Raw genomic sequence first — 17,354 nt, forward strand, 5'->3', positions numbered from 1 at the left:
AACTCCAGCAATGGTGTGAAAGAGTCACAGGCAAGTCGAAGATTGTGTCCTGTATTATCACTTGTACTATCAACAATTGTGTGTGTGTGTGGGGGGGTGCTATATATTTTTCCCTGCTGTAATTCAGGGATGCAAAATGAGTTTTATCTTTTGTGTTTTAAAAACACATCTGTGAGGATGCTTCATCAGGGACACTGAAAAGGGCATGATGTGATACTTCTCTGGGGAGTGCCCTGCAACCATCTACATTGGCAAGGCAAGATATTCTATACTCCAATATGCTAACAGAAGTTATATGATATTGTGGAATAATTTTTTAAAAGCCCTGTTTGTATAAATATTGTATTTATTATTTATAAATCACAAACCTTTGTGTTTCATGTTATCAAAATCACTTGTTTTACCTTTTGCAAGCCTACAGATACTAAAGTCAGTTTCTTATTAGCATTGTTCGTGTATGGAATTTATAGATTACAGTACTTTTGAAAAAAAAATGGACATAAAGCAGTAATTCCCCCAAAAAACTATGAGCCTTTGGTTTTCCTTATAATCTCTTCCATCATATTCCATTGCTCCTTGGTAACCTAGAGCACAAAAAAAGGCATTTTTAGTGGAGATGCTGACTTGGAATTTTTAAAACTTTAAATGTTTATGTAGATAGAAATGGGAACAATCCAGCCAAAGATAAAGATTTTCAGTGGTGTAAACCTAAATAAAAGCAGCACCTTTTCAGCCCACTGACTTTAACAGAATGATGCGACTCTTTTTAGGATTGAACTGCATGTCCCACTGATTTCAGAAGGAGTTAAGCATATTCTGGGCTACTGAAATGTTGGCAGGATGGAGTGCAAAGCACCAGATGCTTACCTTACGTAGATCATTGAACTCCCCAGCCATGGAGACGTATTCACCACCATCCATTCTAATGACCTGCGATAGTAATGTACAAGATTACTAGTTACAAGCTTACTGTTGAAAACCAGGGTGCTATAGTGGTTACAGTGCTGGACTAAGATTTCAAAGACCCAGGTTCAAATCCCCACTTGTGCTATGGTAGCTTGTTGGGTGAACTTAGGCCAGTGACTCACTCTCAGCCTAACCTACCTCACAGGGTTGTTGTGAGGAAAAAATGGAGGGGGAGAAATGTAATGTATAAAGGAAATAAACAAAAAAATATGTTTTTCCCTTCCACTTACCTTAATCCCAGTAACAATTCCAACAGATTTTGTTCAACATCCCTGATATGAACTATAAACAACATGCTAAAAAAATTATGATCAAATACAAAAGAAAGAAATTACCTTTAAAGTGACTAAGCCATCTCTTCAGTAAAACAGAATCCAAGGCATTAGCTGAACTGAAATCCATCCCAAAGTATTTCAAAACAACTTAAAGAATTTGCATTAACTCGGCCTCATAGAAATCATTTCTATTAAGTGGCGCTGCAGGCTCATAACTGTGTTGAAATCAATTACACCCTTCTAGAATCAGCAACAGCTGGTGCATGCCTTGTATCAACTCAAGCTAGAACTTACTGCTCCGTTAATCCAGCTTGCATAATCACTGCAGAGATAGGTGGCAAGATTGGCAATTTCCTCTACCGTACCCAGGCGGCCACAAGGAATCCTCTGAATCATCCCTTTCTCAAATGCGCCAGTTGGATCAAGACGAGAGAAAGCTCCCTAGGGAAGAAAAAGATTCAAACAGTTATGGCTTCTGGAACTCCTCTAGAGAGCAGGGGCCCCTGCTAAAGTATCCTAAAGCAATCAAGGTAAATTCCATGGGGTGTATGTGTGTATTATATGCTTCCAGGGCATCTAACAGGCTGAATAAACAGCATCTAACCTTGGCTCAGGTAAGGACTCCAGCATTAATGGGCAAAAAATTCAAAATATAGTTCTGAAAAGATGAAGCAATGTGTGCATAGGAGATACAATGTGATATGCTGTTTTAACTTAGCAGAACTTAGCACTACAAATAGGAACTCATTAAAATACACAGGAGAAAAGTTGAAGGAACAGTGAGTTACATCCCGCAAGCACCAGCCATCCATGCTAATAGGATCCCAGGGGTGGAAGCACCAAGCTTATAGTTTTTTCGTAGCTTTGGGCTGAAAAGTGTGTGTATGTGGGAGGGGATCTGAGCTTGATCACTTCTCACTTTAACCCTGAAGCCTTTGCCAGAGCTTGTACCAAGCCAAAGCAGGAAGGGAGCCTCTTGCTTCCCATCAGCCACAATTCCAAGTCCCAACTGAGCCAGGGCAAGGTCTATGTGGTGGTCTATACTGACAGGACATTCCCTGGCAGCATAAAGAAAAGTGCATCATTCTTTGGCCTCACCCACAGTGGGAGTCTGAGGGACAGGCAGGAGGTTGTTCCAATCCTCTGTTATTTTTCTGAAAGGGTAGGATGTGTTTAACATGGGTAGAATAGATCCAGGTGGGCAGCCATGTTGGTCTGAAGCAACTGTTTCATTGGTTTCCCATGCGAATGCTATCCAGACTAAATGTTCTTTCAATTTGTTAATTTCACTGCTTTGCCACTGGATTCTAACTTTGTACCATTTTGCATTCTTAACCACTGCCCACCAGCAATATGTAGCTCTGCTCACTGTACCCCATTTCATTGTCTGATGAAGTAAGCATGCATAAGAAAGCTTACATTCTGAATAAAACTTTGTTGGTCTTAAAGGTGCTACTGGACTCCTACTTTGTTTTATGGGTAAGAACAGGTGTCTAGAGATGGTAACAGGAGGGGTGAGGCCCAATAAACTGAAGCTCAATCCAGACAAATACTGAGGCTCTGTTCATCAATGGCAAAGCTGCTCAAGGACTGAGGAATCAGCTTGTGTTGGAGGGGGTTGCACTTCCTGTGAAGGAACAGGTTTAGTAGCTTGCAGGTATTGCTGGATTCTGCCGATAACTGGAGACCCAGATCTTTTGGGTGACACATAGTGACTCTTATCAGCTTTGGCTGATTCGCCAGCTGTGCCTGCTTCTCCAAAAGCATTATTTGGCCACAGTGCTCCATACTCTGTTTGAATTCATTTTAAATTACTGTAGTGTGGTTTACTTAGAGCTACCTTTGGAAACACTCTGGAAATTTCAGCATATTTAAAATGTAGAAGCCAGGCTACTGTGAAGGGTGAAATACAGGGAACGCATCACTATGAAGCTGCCTTATACTGAATCAGACCCTTGGTCCATCAAAGTCAGTATTGTCTACTCAGACTGGCAGCAGTTCTCCAGGGTCTCAAGCTGAGGTTTTTCATGCCTACTTACTCTTTTTTGTGGAGATGCCGGGGACTGACCCTGGGACCTTCTGCTTACCAAGCAGATGCTCTACCACTGAGCCACCGTCCCTCCCCTCCCCATGTCTTGGAGCACAAACTGTACTTCCAAGTTTTTATACTTTTGGACTAGGCCTCTGGGCTCCCAAAAACCATTCAAAGCCCCAGAACCTCAATCCCAAGTAGTAGATTGCCACCACACCCGAGAAAAAAAGCCCTAGGCAGGAGGTTGGGTGAAATCTCCAGCTCTTACCGGGAGATTACAAGAGCCCTGCAAGGTTGGCTTGCAGCAAAATACGTTATCACTTTAAGAGGTAGCAAGCAGCCTAGGCACTAGACTAGGTGCGCCAGTGCTGGAAGATTCCACTGGCTGCCTGTATGTTTCCAGGCACAATTCAAAATGCTGGCTCTTACCTCTAAAGCCCTAAATGTCAGGGCCATACTTGATGAACCAACACTTCCTATACTGGTCAGTCTGCTGGTTAATATTTGCCTCACAAGCCCTGCTGTCGGTGCCCCAACCTTCAGAAGTGAGAAGTGAGGTGAATGGCAACCAGGGACAGGAATGTTTTTCATAGTGGCAACTCACTTATCAAATGCTCTTTCTCATGAGGGGTCACCTGATAACTCATTTGCTTTCTTCCAGGCTTTTAATTAAGGAGTTGATCTTTTAACACTATTTTAACCTGGAAACTGCTATGTCAAGCTATCACTGGTCTGTTTTATAATGTATGGTTTTATGCTGTCCTGTGTTTTTCAATGCTGGATTTTAATTAACATTTTTCAATTTTTTGTTTTTTATTTTGTAAGCTGCTTTGGCAAGGTTCATGCAGAGGTAACATAAAAGTTCTCTTTACATTTGGCTACAAAAGGGGGAAATGAAATTCTGAAGAAATGTTGTTAATTTAAACAGATTTGAGCTGTGACCAAATACAGCTAGTCTATGAAGTGAACAAAGTGTGCTGCTTCACAAAATGTGGTATGATACCAGTAAAACTGATGGTAAAACTAGTTCATTAAATGTACCTTTGTCTTTATTGGGCCTGGTTGGATTATGTTGAATCTCATGCCGTATCTACCCCATTCAGCTGCAAGAGACCTAGAAATTCATTAAGAGACTTAATAAATATTCAGCATGAACAGAGGGCAGATAAAACTAGAGATTATAGGTATTTATTTTTAGTTTTGGGGCTTATGCATACAATTTTCTTTTCACATGGATGTTGCCCCCTAGAAACATTCATAGATTTGATGATTGTTTAGTTGCATGCAAATATCTGTTTTCCCCACCTCATTCTCTGCGTGCACTAAATCCTCTGCCAAAACCCCACAACTTAGAGAGGAATGGTTACTGACAATAACCCTTTCCAGGTGTTAATGCTTCTGGGACTCCTATCACATATAACTAACATCAGCTGTGCTATGCATAATCATCTCAGTATGCAAAACAGGCATTTTATCCGAAAAGTGCAACATATATCTTTGTAGCTTCAATATGCCCATATGTGTATCTCCCAAAATTCTGGGTTTCAAGTAGTATGTACTAAAACTGAAAATATGTGTGTTGTCCCTTTTCAGACAAAACTGTGGCCATACAAACTGGGATGACTGCATGTAAAGCACTATCCCAGCACCATTGATAAGCAAAGTATGCATGCACACAAAGAAGCATGCAATACACACAAAAGCTTATACCTTGAATAAAACTTAAGGTGCCACTGGACTCCAGCTTTGTTCTGAAATAGTTCTGTGTAATGCTCCATTATTTAAAGTGGTAATGCCTATTCTTCTGGGACCTTCTGTTTCCTCAAAAGATGTATTATGCACCATCTATCCATTATGGGTGAAAGCAACATGATACATACCATGTTGTGAGGAAAATACCAAGAGTCCTGCTGGATCCAGTACTTTGTTTCCAACAATTATCAGACAAATGGCTAGTCTAAAAACTCAAAAGTAGAAAGTGAAGGCAAGGGGTATCCCTTGCTATTTATCCCCCATATATGGTAATCAGGGGCAGATGATCTCTGAACCTTGAGGAGTACAACCCTTCTTCATATGTAGGCTACACTCTGTTCCATATGAGATTCTTGACTCCCTTCCCCCCAGTCTTAATGTTGTCATTAGGGGTGTGCACACACACACACACAAAAATAGGGATTTTCCAGATTTGGATATATTGCCCATCCACCCAAATTCAAGGTTCCTGAAAAACCCAAATACCTATACCAGTATGGTATTTGGATTCAGTTTTTTGGGGGGAAATCCCAATTTCTCCCCCAGCTCCATTATAGCCTATGGGACTACAGTCAATGAGGAATCTGTCTGGGACTATCATGGGGTCTGGGGGGCTGTTTTTTGAGGTAAAAGTACCAAACTTTCAGAATAGTTTCTGGTGCCTCTCCTCAAAAGACCCATCCAATTTCAAAAATATTAGACCAGGGGGTCCAACTCTATGGGCTCCCAAATAAAGTGTCCCCATCCTCCATTGTTTCCAATGGACCAATGTCAAACTAGAGAGTCTCTTCAGTAGAATCTTAAGGGGGGGATTTTTGCAAGCTTAGTAGTACCAGTGTATGTACAAAGTGCCCAGCAAAACCAGTACTACTGTGGCAATGCCAGCTCAACAGATACAAGCGGGGGGGGGGGGGGGGGGGTGCAAGCACAGCACAAACAGTGCATGTAAAGAATGCCCAGCAGAATCAATGCATGTATGGGGTGCCCAAATAAGATGTCTCCATCCTTCATTGTTTTAAATGGAGGAGGAAAAATAAAGCATTTAAGGGAAGGCTGGGCACTAGTACAATGCACTGGGGTACTGCTCGACACTCTGTACATGCATTGGCTATGCTGGGCTTGGAATCCGGCCCCCCCCCACCCCTGGCTTGGATTTTTTTTTATGTTTAAACAATTTTATTAATTAGCAATATATTGTTATAGAAATCTATAACAAAATTAAAATAATACAAAATAAGAACAACACATCGCTTTTCCCCCTTTCTCCTCCCTTTTTCTTGACCCCTGCCGGTGTTATAAAATTAAAAAAAAGAGAGACAAGGTAATTTAACCAATCAAGAATCTCCATTTTAGAACCTTATATAAATATGGAAGAAATAAAAACATAAAATAAGAAAGCTTAACTCTATAAGTTCATCTTCATTTTTTAGTAAAAAAAAAATTCCCCTTTATAAATTCTAGTCCATTATTCCACCTCCTTCAGCTTTTATCAAAAATCACCAAGTGTCCCCTTACTTTCTAATGTTTTTCAACATGGTTTTGAAATTTCTTCCATTCCTTTCTAAACTTCTCCAAATCATAGTCTTTTAAGATTCTTGTAAGTTTATCCATTTCACTCCATGACAAAACTTTTAAAATCAGTCCCATTTTTCTGGTATTTTGTCTTGCTTCCATAACTGCACATACAATGTCCTTGCAGCTGAAAGCAGGTACCACACCATCGTTCTATCTTGTTTTGGAAAACTTTCCATTTGTAATCCCAACAAAAAAGAGTCTGGAGACCTCTTAATGTCATAACCTAAAATTCTTGACATTTCTTTCTGAATCATTTGCCAAAATTGTTTTGCTTTTTCACAAGTCCACCACATATGGTAGAAAGATCCGTCATGTTTTTTACATTTCCAACATCTGTCTGACACCTGATTATTCATTTTTGCCAGTTTCTTAGCTGTCATGTACCATCTATACAGCATTTTAAAACAGTTTTCTTTAATGTTATAACATGTCGAAATCTTCATAGAGTTCTTCCATAGATACTCCCAAGATTCCATTTGAATCTTTGTTAAAATTAATTGCCCATTTTATCATTTGAGATTTAACTACTTCCTCTTCTTTTGACCACTTCAATAATAATTTATAAATCCTTGAAATCAACTTTTCATTTTCACCCAACAGCATTTTTTTCCAATTCTGTTTGCTCCTGTCTTATACCTTCATTTTAATGTCCTGTTCCACCAAGCTCTTAATTTGTTGTAGTTGAAACCAATTATATTTACAATATTTATATTGTAATTCTTCAGCTTTTATTTCCACCTTTCCTCCATGTATTTTTAATAGCTGATTGTACGTTAAACACATCCCTGCATCAATTTCTGAAGATAATTTTAATACTTCCGTTGGCACAATCCATAGCGGCTTTCTCTCATCACCATATTTTTTATATTTTACCCAAGTACTTAGCAAGTTTTTCTGTATAAAGCCATCCATCTTATTTTTCCCATAAAACATATATACATGCCAACCAAAAATCCCTGGCTTGGATTTGTTGAGCTGACACTGCCACAGTGGCACTGGTTCTGCTGGGCACTCTCTACAGGCACTGGCTGTGCTAGGCTTGCAAGAAAACCCCCATATTTGAATTTGTTGAAGTGGCATTGCCTACTGGCACTGGTTCTGCAAAAATGCCCCTCCCCTTTCAGTTTTCACTGCAGAAATCCTTAAGTCTAGCATCAGTCCCTGCTTTTTTGCTGCTTTCCTCCTCCATGGGAAATAATGGAAGATAGGGCAGCTTCTATGGGGGGCAGTAGAATTGGACCTCCGGTCCAATTTTTTGAAACCTGGGTGGTCTTTTGAATAGAGGCACCAGAAGCTACATTGAAATTTTGGTGCCTCTACCAATAAATTATTTTCTGACTATTTTTTCAGCTCGGATAGAACCAAACGGTTGGGGAGGGACGGTGGCTCAGTGGTAGAGCATTTGCTTGGTAAACAGAAGGTCCCAGGTTCAATCCCTGGCATCTCCAAAAAGGGTCCAGGCAAGTAGGCATGAAAATCCTCAGCTTGAGACCCTGGAGAGCCGCTGCCAGTCTGAGAAGACAATACTGACTTTGATGGACCAAGGGTCTGATTCAGTATAAGGCAGTTTCATATGTTCAAATGCACATCCCTAGTTGCCATGTATATGTGATCACATGTTGTCATTTATAAATGAACTGCAAGCATCCTTTGGGATTAATCAGTCTATTGGAATGTAAGTAAATCACATTTTAACCCTAACTAGGATGGCATTGATAGTGAGGGTTGGTATACATTACTCACTTGCACAGTGCTTCTACACCTGCTTTGGCAGAGGCACTCGGTGATACAAATCCAGACCCGCTTTCTGCATAGATAGTTGTAATGGCTAGAAATGCTGCCCCTGAAAGATACAAGATGACAAACATCAAGTACCTGCTGCATCCCTTTGCCTACAGCCTGATCATTTTCACTGAAACGGAAATTATTAGTGTTTATAATTCAGAGCTCCCCCCCACAAAAAACCCTAACAAGATCTAACAGGAAATGGCATTATTGTTTGAAAATGGACCCTCTGCATCCTTTGCACCCATGCAAGAAGACTTCCTCTAGAGCAGGGGTGGCCAACAGTAGCTCTCCAGATGTTTTTGCCTACAACTCCCATCAGCCCCAGCCACTGGCCATGCTGGCTGAGGCTGATGGAAATTGTAGGCAAAAACATCTGAAGAGCTACCATTGGCCATCCCTGCTCTGGAGCAAGAGGCAGAGATTTCCTCTTTCTGCTGCTTCCTGGCTTTTTATCCACACGTATCCCCCAATCCATGGCTTCTGATTTTTGGTAAGAGCTGAAGGAAGGGGAAGAGGAAGAGGAAGCCACCTCTGCCCAGGGCCGGTGCGTGGGAGTAGGCCAGGTAGGCAGCCGCCTTGGGTGACACCTGGTCACAGGGGCAGAGGCAGGCACCCCCTCCCCGTCGACGGAGCTGGCTGGGTAGTGGCCGCCCACATGCTTCTTCCTCTGTTCTGATTTGGAACGGAGGAAGAAGGATGTGGGCGGCCACTTCCCACCCTGCTGAGTCCCTCTGAAGGGGGGGGAAGTGGGCTGGGCAAGGGGCGGGCTGAGCATTCTCGCTTGGACCGCCCCTTGACCAGTCCCTCTGCTCTGCCTCTCAGCTGGCTGGGCAGCGTCCGTCCGCATCCTTCTTCCTCTGTTTCGGATCGAAACGGAGGAAGGAGCATGCAGGCAGCCGCTTCCCAGCCAGCTGCCTTTGAAGGGGGGGAAGGGCTGGGTAAGGGGCGGGCCGAGCGTTCCTGCTTGGCCCGCCCTTTGCCCAGCCCACTCCCCCCCTTCAGAGGAATTCAGCTGGCTAGAAAGCGGCCGCCTGCGTGCTTCTTCCTCCGTTACAAATCGGAACAGAGGAAGAAGCATGCAAGCAGCCACTTCCCAGCCAGCTCCCTTTGAAGGGGGTGGGAGGGCTGCGTGAGGAGCGGAGCAAGAACTTTCAGCCCGCCCCTCGACCAGCCCTCCCCCCCTCCTTCAGAGGAAGCTGGCTGGGCCAGCAGAGCACACCAGCACGATGACATCACTTTAGATGCTTTGCACATGCGATTCAAGTGCTTGGGGGGGGGGTGTTTCTGCCTGGGACGGCAGAACCTTTAGCACCGGGCCTGCCTCTGCCAGTATCTTTCACTGATGCTGCACGGAATCTAAACTCATGTAATTATATCATGTAATTTTTTTTTGTAACCAGGGATTAATTTACCATCTTATTGAACAAAGGGCTCTATCTCAGGTCTTGATTTGCAACACCATCTTAATTGCACAATATGCAATGTGCAATTTCACTGTATGCAGTTTACAAGAAGGCTACCATGTGCATGCAGTGATTAAAAAGCTAATCAGTACCCAGCTTTGCTCTTCAAATTCCCAGTAATAACTCCCCGAGGAAGAGTAACTCCAAAGCTTGCATATTGTCCTCGGCCAATGGCTATCAAAATGATTCAGAAACAAAATAAACACAATCTGTTTCCCACAATGGTATTCAGCTTTGACTTAGTGCTTAAGCAACTATCAGTAATGCGGCACAAACCCCAGTCAAGGCTTCTGTCATGTTGAGCTGAGTGACATGGTTCCTGTATTGCTTTGGAGTCCAAAGTTCAGAGGAACTGCAGAAACATAACACCTTGCAAGGGTCCAAACTGGGACAAAGTGCAATGATGGTCTGCGTGAAGGCTGTCAAAAAATTCGCATGCGTAATAAGCAGGCAGTGTTCCATTTAGGAGGCTCCAGAGATATAGAGAGCAGGCAAGGGCAGCATGTGTGCCCAGATGTTGCATGCATGAGTCAGTGCACAAACTAAGAACAGTCCTTTCCTGTTCCTCTGTAGTGCTGTTCTTTTTTTCAAGGCTAGAACAGTTAGAGTCTAGTAGCACCAAACAGACCAAGAAAACTGTTGGGGTATAAGCTTTGGAGAGTCAAAGCTCCCTTCATTGTATCTTGAAAGCTTATACCCCCAAACAACTATTGGCTTCTAAGGTGATACTGGACTCGAATCTGGCTCTTCTACTGCAGACCAACATGGCTACCCTCTGAAATGGTTTTCAGGCTAGGGCTCTGAAGAGACACTTCTCCAGCCCTCTCAAGGCTCAAGGTCTCTGGCTCTTGTGCCATAACCACTTCGAGCTTGTGCTGACAGTAATGTAATATGTCATTTAAAATAGCTTTGAGGTCCCAATAAAAAGCAGCCAAATGGCCTCAGACAGCGATTGCTGCCCAGCCTGCAATGAAAGCTATGTCTGTATGAATTGTACTTGCCTTTTTGTGCTTTTATCAGTTCTTTTCCAATTTCCAGAGTTACATAGGCAGTCCCATTAAGGACAATATCAGTGATTGTCCTCCACGCATTTGCAGAAAGGCGTTCAGAAGGAGAAATAAAGTTTCCAGCTGCATTGTTTATAATAACCTGAAATGGAGAAAGAAAGCTTAAATCCATACAGAAATTGGGGTCTGGTGCATTTACAAAACTTGATGGCATTTTGAGATTCCCAGAGGACAAATGCCATTTATCAAGTGCAGCTTCTGCAAAACACAATACCATCCACGTTAAGAAAAGAGAATCATGAAATCTTAAATAATAATGCTTGTTTTGGAGGACTGTTTAGTGCATATCGTGTGCCCACTTCAATAGCAAACAAAGCATTCATCCAAATCAATTGTCAGTAAGCCACAACATACTTCTGGGCAACTCTCCTCTGCAAGGATAACAAAAAAAAGTCACAACAATGTAAGTATATAAATAGCTGCCATCTTTGTACTGAATTCTGTGCTTTGTTCTGTTTAAGAGAAATTTCACCCCGGTTTTCTCCTCCTCCTGCAGGCCCCCCATTCTTTTCCCAAGGGCTCACCAACCCCTAGGAACAGGAGAAGGAAGGAAAGAAGGAAGGGGGCTTTCTATGAGCATAAATATTCTCACATTGCATAAGACTCAACCCTTTTATACCCTTTCAGAAAATTGGTTTTATGGCTGTTTTCAGTTGTTGTGAACATGACAATGAAGACTACATTGAAAAATGTAACACACTATAGCACTTTTAAAAAAATATTTGCTTTTCTAACACTATAGAATTGTTTTTAATACAACACATTTACAGTAATGATTAATGCTTTGCAAGTAGGATACTCACACTGGGATGTCCAACCTCTTTGATTAACTGTGAAACTGCATTGCTAACAGAAGTTGGGTCTTTTACATCACACTGAATTGCATGGACCTGTGTAATGAGACATCACCAATGTCATGACCAGCAGCAGCAACAACAGTAAATGAAACTTCTAAAACAACTCAGGACCTCAAAGTACATTCTTGCACACATAAAATTCCTAGATTTAAAGATCATGCTGAGTATCAGTAACAATGGGTAAGCAAACACCTTATTTCCAGTTTTAGAAGAGATTTCTTCTGCAGTTTGTTTCAATACATCAAGTTTCCTACAAAAAAAAATCACACATCATGTGGTTATATATCGTGCTTTGATCTAATGTAAAACGTTTGAAAATTTTGCACCTACAAACAACAAATAAGTTATTGTATACCTTGGTTTTGTTCATTGTGAGTAGAATTACAATGTCAATTCACAACATTGTAATCCAATATTGCATTTCTATAGAACTCATCTAAGTGACTTCAAAAAAGGACATCCCTTCTGAGATGGAGGAACCTTATTAATCAGGTTTTTAAAAAAGAGATAAAACAAAGCTGCACAAACTCCAACAGTAACATTCAACACAGCACACGAACATGGGAATTCAAGCAGGCATAGAACAAAGTATCACATAAACTGGAAGATCTGAAAAGTGTGTGTGTGTGCGTTAAAGGTATCTCAAACTGCTCTGAAAAAGGCAATGCACAAAAAGAGAGATTCTCTCTTATATTAGTAAATGGAAGAACAAAGGGGCTCATGGTGCCCGCACCTCTGAAACTTCCTCCATGATAACTGTAAATTTTGAATGATGATGGCTTATGAGACACCAGGATGTCTTCTACCAGCTTTAGTTCCATCAGTCTCTGCCTTGCCAACTCCATCGATGCACAGAGCACGTCTGAACCATGGCTGTCAAATTTTTTGTTCCAAAAAGCATGTTATCCTGAGCTAGAGTAGTGTCACATTATGACCATATCTGCCTTCATACACCTCACTAAGCCTAGCCCTCTTCCCAAGCGCTCTTTCCAAACATGGAAAAGCAAACAGCAAGCTGCTGGAGCATTGCATTGATAGAGAATATATCACCTCTAGTTTTCAGGAACTGATAAACACATCAGATCACCCCCTGGTAGTCGCCTTGGAGGTGACCATGCCAACAGTTGGCAGATCTACTACCTGCTGGAATGCATGTGATAGATTAACCACTCCTTCAACATTTTTCCTGCTCAACCAGTCCACCTGAACCCTTCTAGAAGCCTTTCACCAATTTTGCCAAGGTGAATGCTAAGTTCTGTTTGGGCCAGGAGAAAAAGTCAGGAGGATGTCTCTTCCATGCAACTTAGCTTAGGATAGTTAAAAAGCACTCTCAGAACAGTAAATATGAAACACACTGCAAGTATAACCTGAAATGGTGAAATCAGTCAACCACACTTTACATTCAAAGCCCAGGCTGCTTCGAGGGTTTTCAAGAAAGGTTAAAAATCACTTTGGCTCATTCAGGTCTCTACTCCATAGTCCAGTGAAAATGCCATCAGTTCAAAGTGTATTTGATGTAGCAGCCAAACAAATTACACTTCACATAAGCTGCAGATATCTCAACTATGTTGCTGTGTGCAATATGCTAGGATCAACAAGTGAGCCAGCATATTTCCTGACCTGGGTAGCCCAAGCAAGCTCGATCTCGTCAGATCTCCAAAACGAAGCAGGGTCGACTCTGGCAAGTATTTAGATGGGAGGCAGGGGCAGGCCTTATTCAGTCACGGCCCTGAATATCCTCCAGGTCCCCAGTAGGGGTCAGTCACCAGATGTTGCCATGACATCCAGGTGCCCACACACTCACACATGTGCATATAAATACAAAAAAATCCCCTCCCAAAAAAAGTGAGCCAGCATATATATGAAACTATTAAGATGAACTGAATATACAGAATCAGAATAAAAATAACTCTATATCTTTATTAAAAAAGAAAGGTAACCCCCTGTGCAAGCACCAAGTTGTTACTGACCCATGGAGTGATGTCACATCATGATGTTTTCTTGGCAGACTTTTTATGGGGTCGTTTGCCATTGCCTTCCCCAGTCATCTACATCTTTATACCACATTACAAACTAGACTAGATTTTCGTTGTGTCTATAAAATGGAATTTACCGGCTTGCTATAACACATTCTGCTCCCAAATGAGAAAGAACAGTTGTCATTCCTTTGCCAATGCCTGTACCTCCACCTGTGATAAAGGCCACTTTCCCTTCAAAGGCATTTGGTGGCAACATTACTTTTTGAAGAGATGAAAAGAAGCCAGCTTGAGGGTTATCGCTTTGATACATTATTTTTGTTCCATGGCTAAAAAGCTGAAAAGGGAAATATACATAATGCTGGTTATATCTTATGTAATATAGAACAAAACAATTCTTAACTATAGAACTACTGGAGACATAAAAGAAATACCTCATTACCAACAAAGCAGGAAATAGATTCAGGTGGGTAGCTGTGGGGTCTGAAGCAGCAGAACAAACTTTGAGTGGCACCTCCAGTGACACCCTGAAGACCAACAAAATTTTATTCTGCGTATAAGCTTTTGTGTGCATGTACAATATCTGAAGAAAGCTTATACTCAGAACTTCATTTGTCTTCAATGTGTCAGTGGACTCATGTACAAATCAGCCATATAGCTTTTGGCGAGTCCATTTTTGTGAACCGATTATTTTTGAATTCCTGACCTGTTTTCTTTTTAACAGTTTCACCCTCCCGCATGACCCTATCACAAACTGCATTTGATACTCTTATCAGCACTCTATGGAGTTTAGCAGAGTAGGCCCACTGTTCCAAAAATCTTAAGTCTAAAATTAGTTTCATGGTTATTTGGCTGATCAAATATATTTAGGACTGGGGATGCAACATAGAACATGAAGTATACCAAGTATTTTCACTTGTTATACATGCATGTATCTTGTGAAAGCTGAGTTTCACAACTTAATATAAACAACAAAACAAACAAATCCTAGTAGGCAGCAAGGGAAGCTTTCAGAATGCCAGGGAGTAAATGTGGTTTTTCAGTTAACAATGATTCCTTAGTCAAAGCTCTTCAGTTGAAGTTTCTCTGCAAGCAAAAGTCTCACTTTGGACAATAAGCTCTATCTGCAAATGAATAGCTAGAGCTAACAACTGCAGCTCTGAATGTATGCAGTGAATTTTAACCCTAAACATTTATGGTACTGCAATTACAGGAAAAAAGATAATATGGGGCTGTTCAGTTGCACAGTATAATCAGTTGTCGCTGCTGTTTCATACTGGACTAAAAGTGGCTGATCACAGCAACATCTGCCTCCTGGTATTAACTCATAGTAGCCCCCCACAATCCTCGGAAACAGAGTATTTTGTTACCTGCTCCTTTGCGATGTTTTTTGAGTTCTCTGGTTTCACCTCGTAGTTTCCCCGTCTGGATAGTTCTCGACCAACTTCCGGATGTCTGAAGGCTGTCCCAGAGCAAAAGGAGTCTCGGACATCCGGTTTACGGGCGCCATTTTTTTTTACTACTTAGTGATAACTGCATAACCACATAATGCTTTAACCTATGTGCATGCGCATGTGCGCATAGAAGTAGCGAAAAAAGAACTGCGTGGTGCTGTCGTGTGGACGGCAGAGACGGTTTAACCGCGGAGTGATTCAAAATGCAGTATGGCAGTCTGATCGATAATATTCGGAACAAAGATATTCGGAACAGAACCGGGTCAGTTTAACACGGACTCAACACAATGTGTGAACAGAGCCATACTGTACACGCCTTAAATGAATGATGGTGCCATTTTGGCCACTTTACTAAGAAATTTTTTGGACAATTTAAAAATATTTTCTCTGAAGCCTAAAGTGAAGTTTTGAGTGTAGACAAGAAAGACTGTGTACTTTGCCAATGAATCAATCAACTTTTTTTTTTGTACAGAAACATTGAAAGAATGTTTGTACTCAACAGGAAAGTCTGATTCCATCCTGCTTGAAACGTGCGCATGCACACTAAAGCTCACAGCCTGAATAAAACTTTGTTGGTCTTAAAGGTGCTATTGAACTCTTAAGTTTGTCACATTGCTTCAAACCAACATGGCTACCCACCTGGATCTATTTTCTAGTGCTTGTTCACTTCCTGAGTTTTGGGGACAAAATCCAAGACACCTCGCCCCTCTCCCGGTTCCATTCAGGACCCATCAAAATTTATTCCTGAGAATCTAGCTCCTTACTACACTCAGATTTGTTGTGTAAGGTGTGCAACAGCCCTATAAAACTGTTGTTTAGCAGCAAGCAAAGAAAGAAGAATTATAAAGTTTCCATGAAGAGAAACTGCAAATTACATACTGCTGCATGCATTGTTCACACTATGCCCACAAAAATGGGAAAAGTTTAGAAGGTGTCTGTGGGCAAGTGAGGTATGTTACATCCTGAAAGAATTAGGATGGATTTAAGCATACAGCAGAATTCTTTAAAAAATTCTTTGTGTCAAAGAACATATATGCTCCCAAGACACAGATAACTTCAGAATGAATAGGAATCCTGTGGTGCTTTAAAGACTAAGCATAAATTTTCGTTGACTAGATTCCAATTCTCAGCTGAAACTCCATACAGCTGATTGTTTCTAGTCCACAAAAACGTATACTACATGGGAAAAAACGTATTCACCTTTAAGGTGCTGTGAAATCAGTGAGCTGAGATTCGAATGCACTGTAATCAGAACAGCATAGCACAGCTAGAAGAGTGTTAGCTAAGGTGTGCTAGTTTTGTAAGTTCCGGTGCAGGGGTGGGGAGGTAGGTTGCAGTCACACACACTAAATAATGCCAGTTCATATTGTAAAATCCAGTTGGAAAGTGGACTGAAAGTGCATCATTTAGTGTGATGACAGCCGTAGAGGAGAAAACGACATGAGAATGCGATCTCCTTGCAGTTTTAAAGACCACCGTCTTGCTGGGCTGCGTACATACATTCCACTTCTTGCTAAGCACGGATGCATAAAGAATCAAGACACAGTCGTGAGAATCCTACCCGGATGGTAGTGACCGAAAAGAGCTGCGGGAATAATTTGATCCACGACCCGCTTCTTCTCAATCCTACCGCCGCTGCCATGTTTCCCCCGAAAAGTAGCTAGGAAAAGGGGCCGTGCGGATAGGCTCCGCCCGCGCTTTGCCCCCGTCCCAAAAAGTCGGTATTGGGAGGAGCCATTTTATGATCTCATGAAGACACAGCTGCTCGGGATTCTACCGCGAATGAGTGCAAACCGGCCACGCCTTCTTCCTGCTTACTGTTTTTCATTGCGCGGGGAGTGAATTTTTCGGTGACTTTTGATGCCCTATCTCCGCTTGGGCGGTAAAAGCAGCAGCTGCACAATCCAAACTTTTTTTAGCACGGCTATGCCGTACAACATATTAAAATACAGATTTCATGCCCTTTCTAAAGCATGTCTTATTTATTGATTTTATGAGGTGTAATTTATTCGATTTTTCCCGCAGGACAGGCTCAGGGCGGGTTACATCATAAAAAACAATCAACAATAAAAGACCAATTCAAAATATATAAAATCTAAAACAACAGAATGGCAATATTATTTAATTCTAAAACTACAGGGTGACAATA

General features: G+C 41.7%; 1 protein-coding gene across 1 annotated transcript; it reads right to left on the minus strand.

Annotated features, from left to right (window-relative positions):
- Positions 1 to 328: 328 nt before the first annotated feature.
- Positions 329 to 16,962, minus strand: DECR1 (2,4-dienoyl-CoA reductase 1). The gene is made up of 10 exons (XM_060243531.1): positions 16,767 to 16,962; positions 13,889 to 14,088; positions 11,968 to 12,025; positions 11,722 to 11,808; positions 10,853 to 11,000; positions 8,344 to 8,443; positions 4,315 to 4,387; positions 1,536 to 1,682; positions 868 to 930; positions 329 to 584 (listed from the first exon to the last, which is right to left on the minus strand). The coding sequence occupies exons 1-10, from the start codon at positions 16,845 to 16,847 to the stop codon at positions 525 to 527; spliced, it is 1,017 nt and encodes a 338-aa protein (XP_060099514.1). The 5' UTR covers positions 16,848 to 16,962; the 3' UTR covers positions 329 to 524.
- Between the last annotated feature and the right edge of the window lie 392 nt (positions 16,963 to 17,354).

The sequence above is a fragment of the Heteronotia binoei genome, chromosome 7 (genome assembly GCF_032191835.1).
Source record: "Heteronotia binoei isolate CCM8104 ecotype False Entrance Well chromosome 7, APGP_CSIRO_Hbin_v1, whole genome shotgun sequence".
NCBI classification, from domain to species: Eukaryota; Metazoa; Chordata; class Lepidosauria; order Squamata; family Gekkonidae; genus Heteronotia; species Heteronotia binoei.

What these genes read in the sequence shown, in the direction of transcription:
- DECR1 (XM_060243531.1), bottom strand. Translation starts at nt 16,847, where the DNA reads ATGGCAGCGGCGGTAGGATTGAGAAGAAGCGGGTCGTGGATCAAATTA. An exon ending in GAATGTGTTATAGCAAGCCG is followed by an intron (nt 12,026 to 13,888) that starts GTAAATTCCATT and finishes TTTTTTTTGTAG; the next exon opens with GAAACTTGATGTATTGAAAC. An exon ending in CAGGCCCAATAAAGACAAAG is followed by an intron (nt 1,683 to 4,314) that starts GTACATTTAATG and finishes TTTCTTCCCTAG; the next exon opens with GGAGCTTTCTCTCGTCTTGA.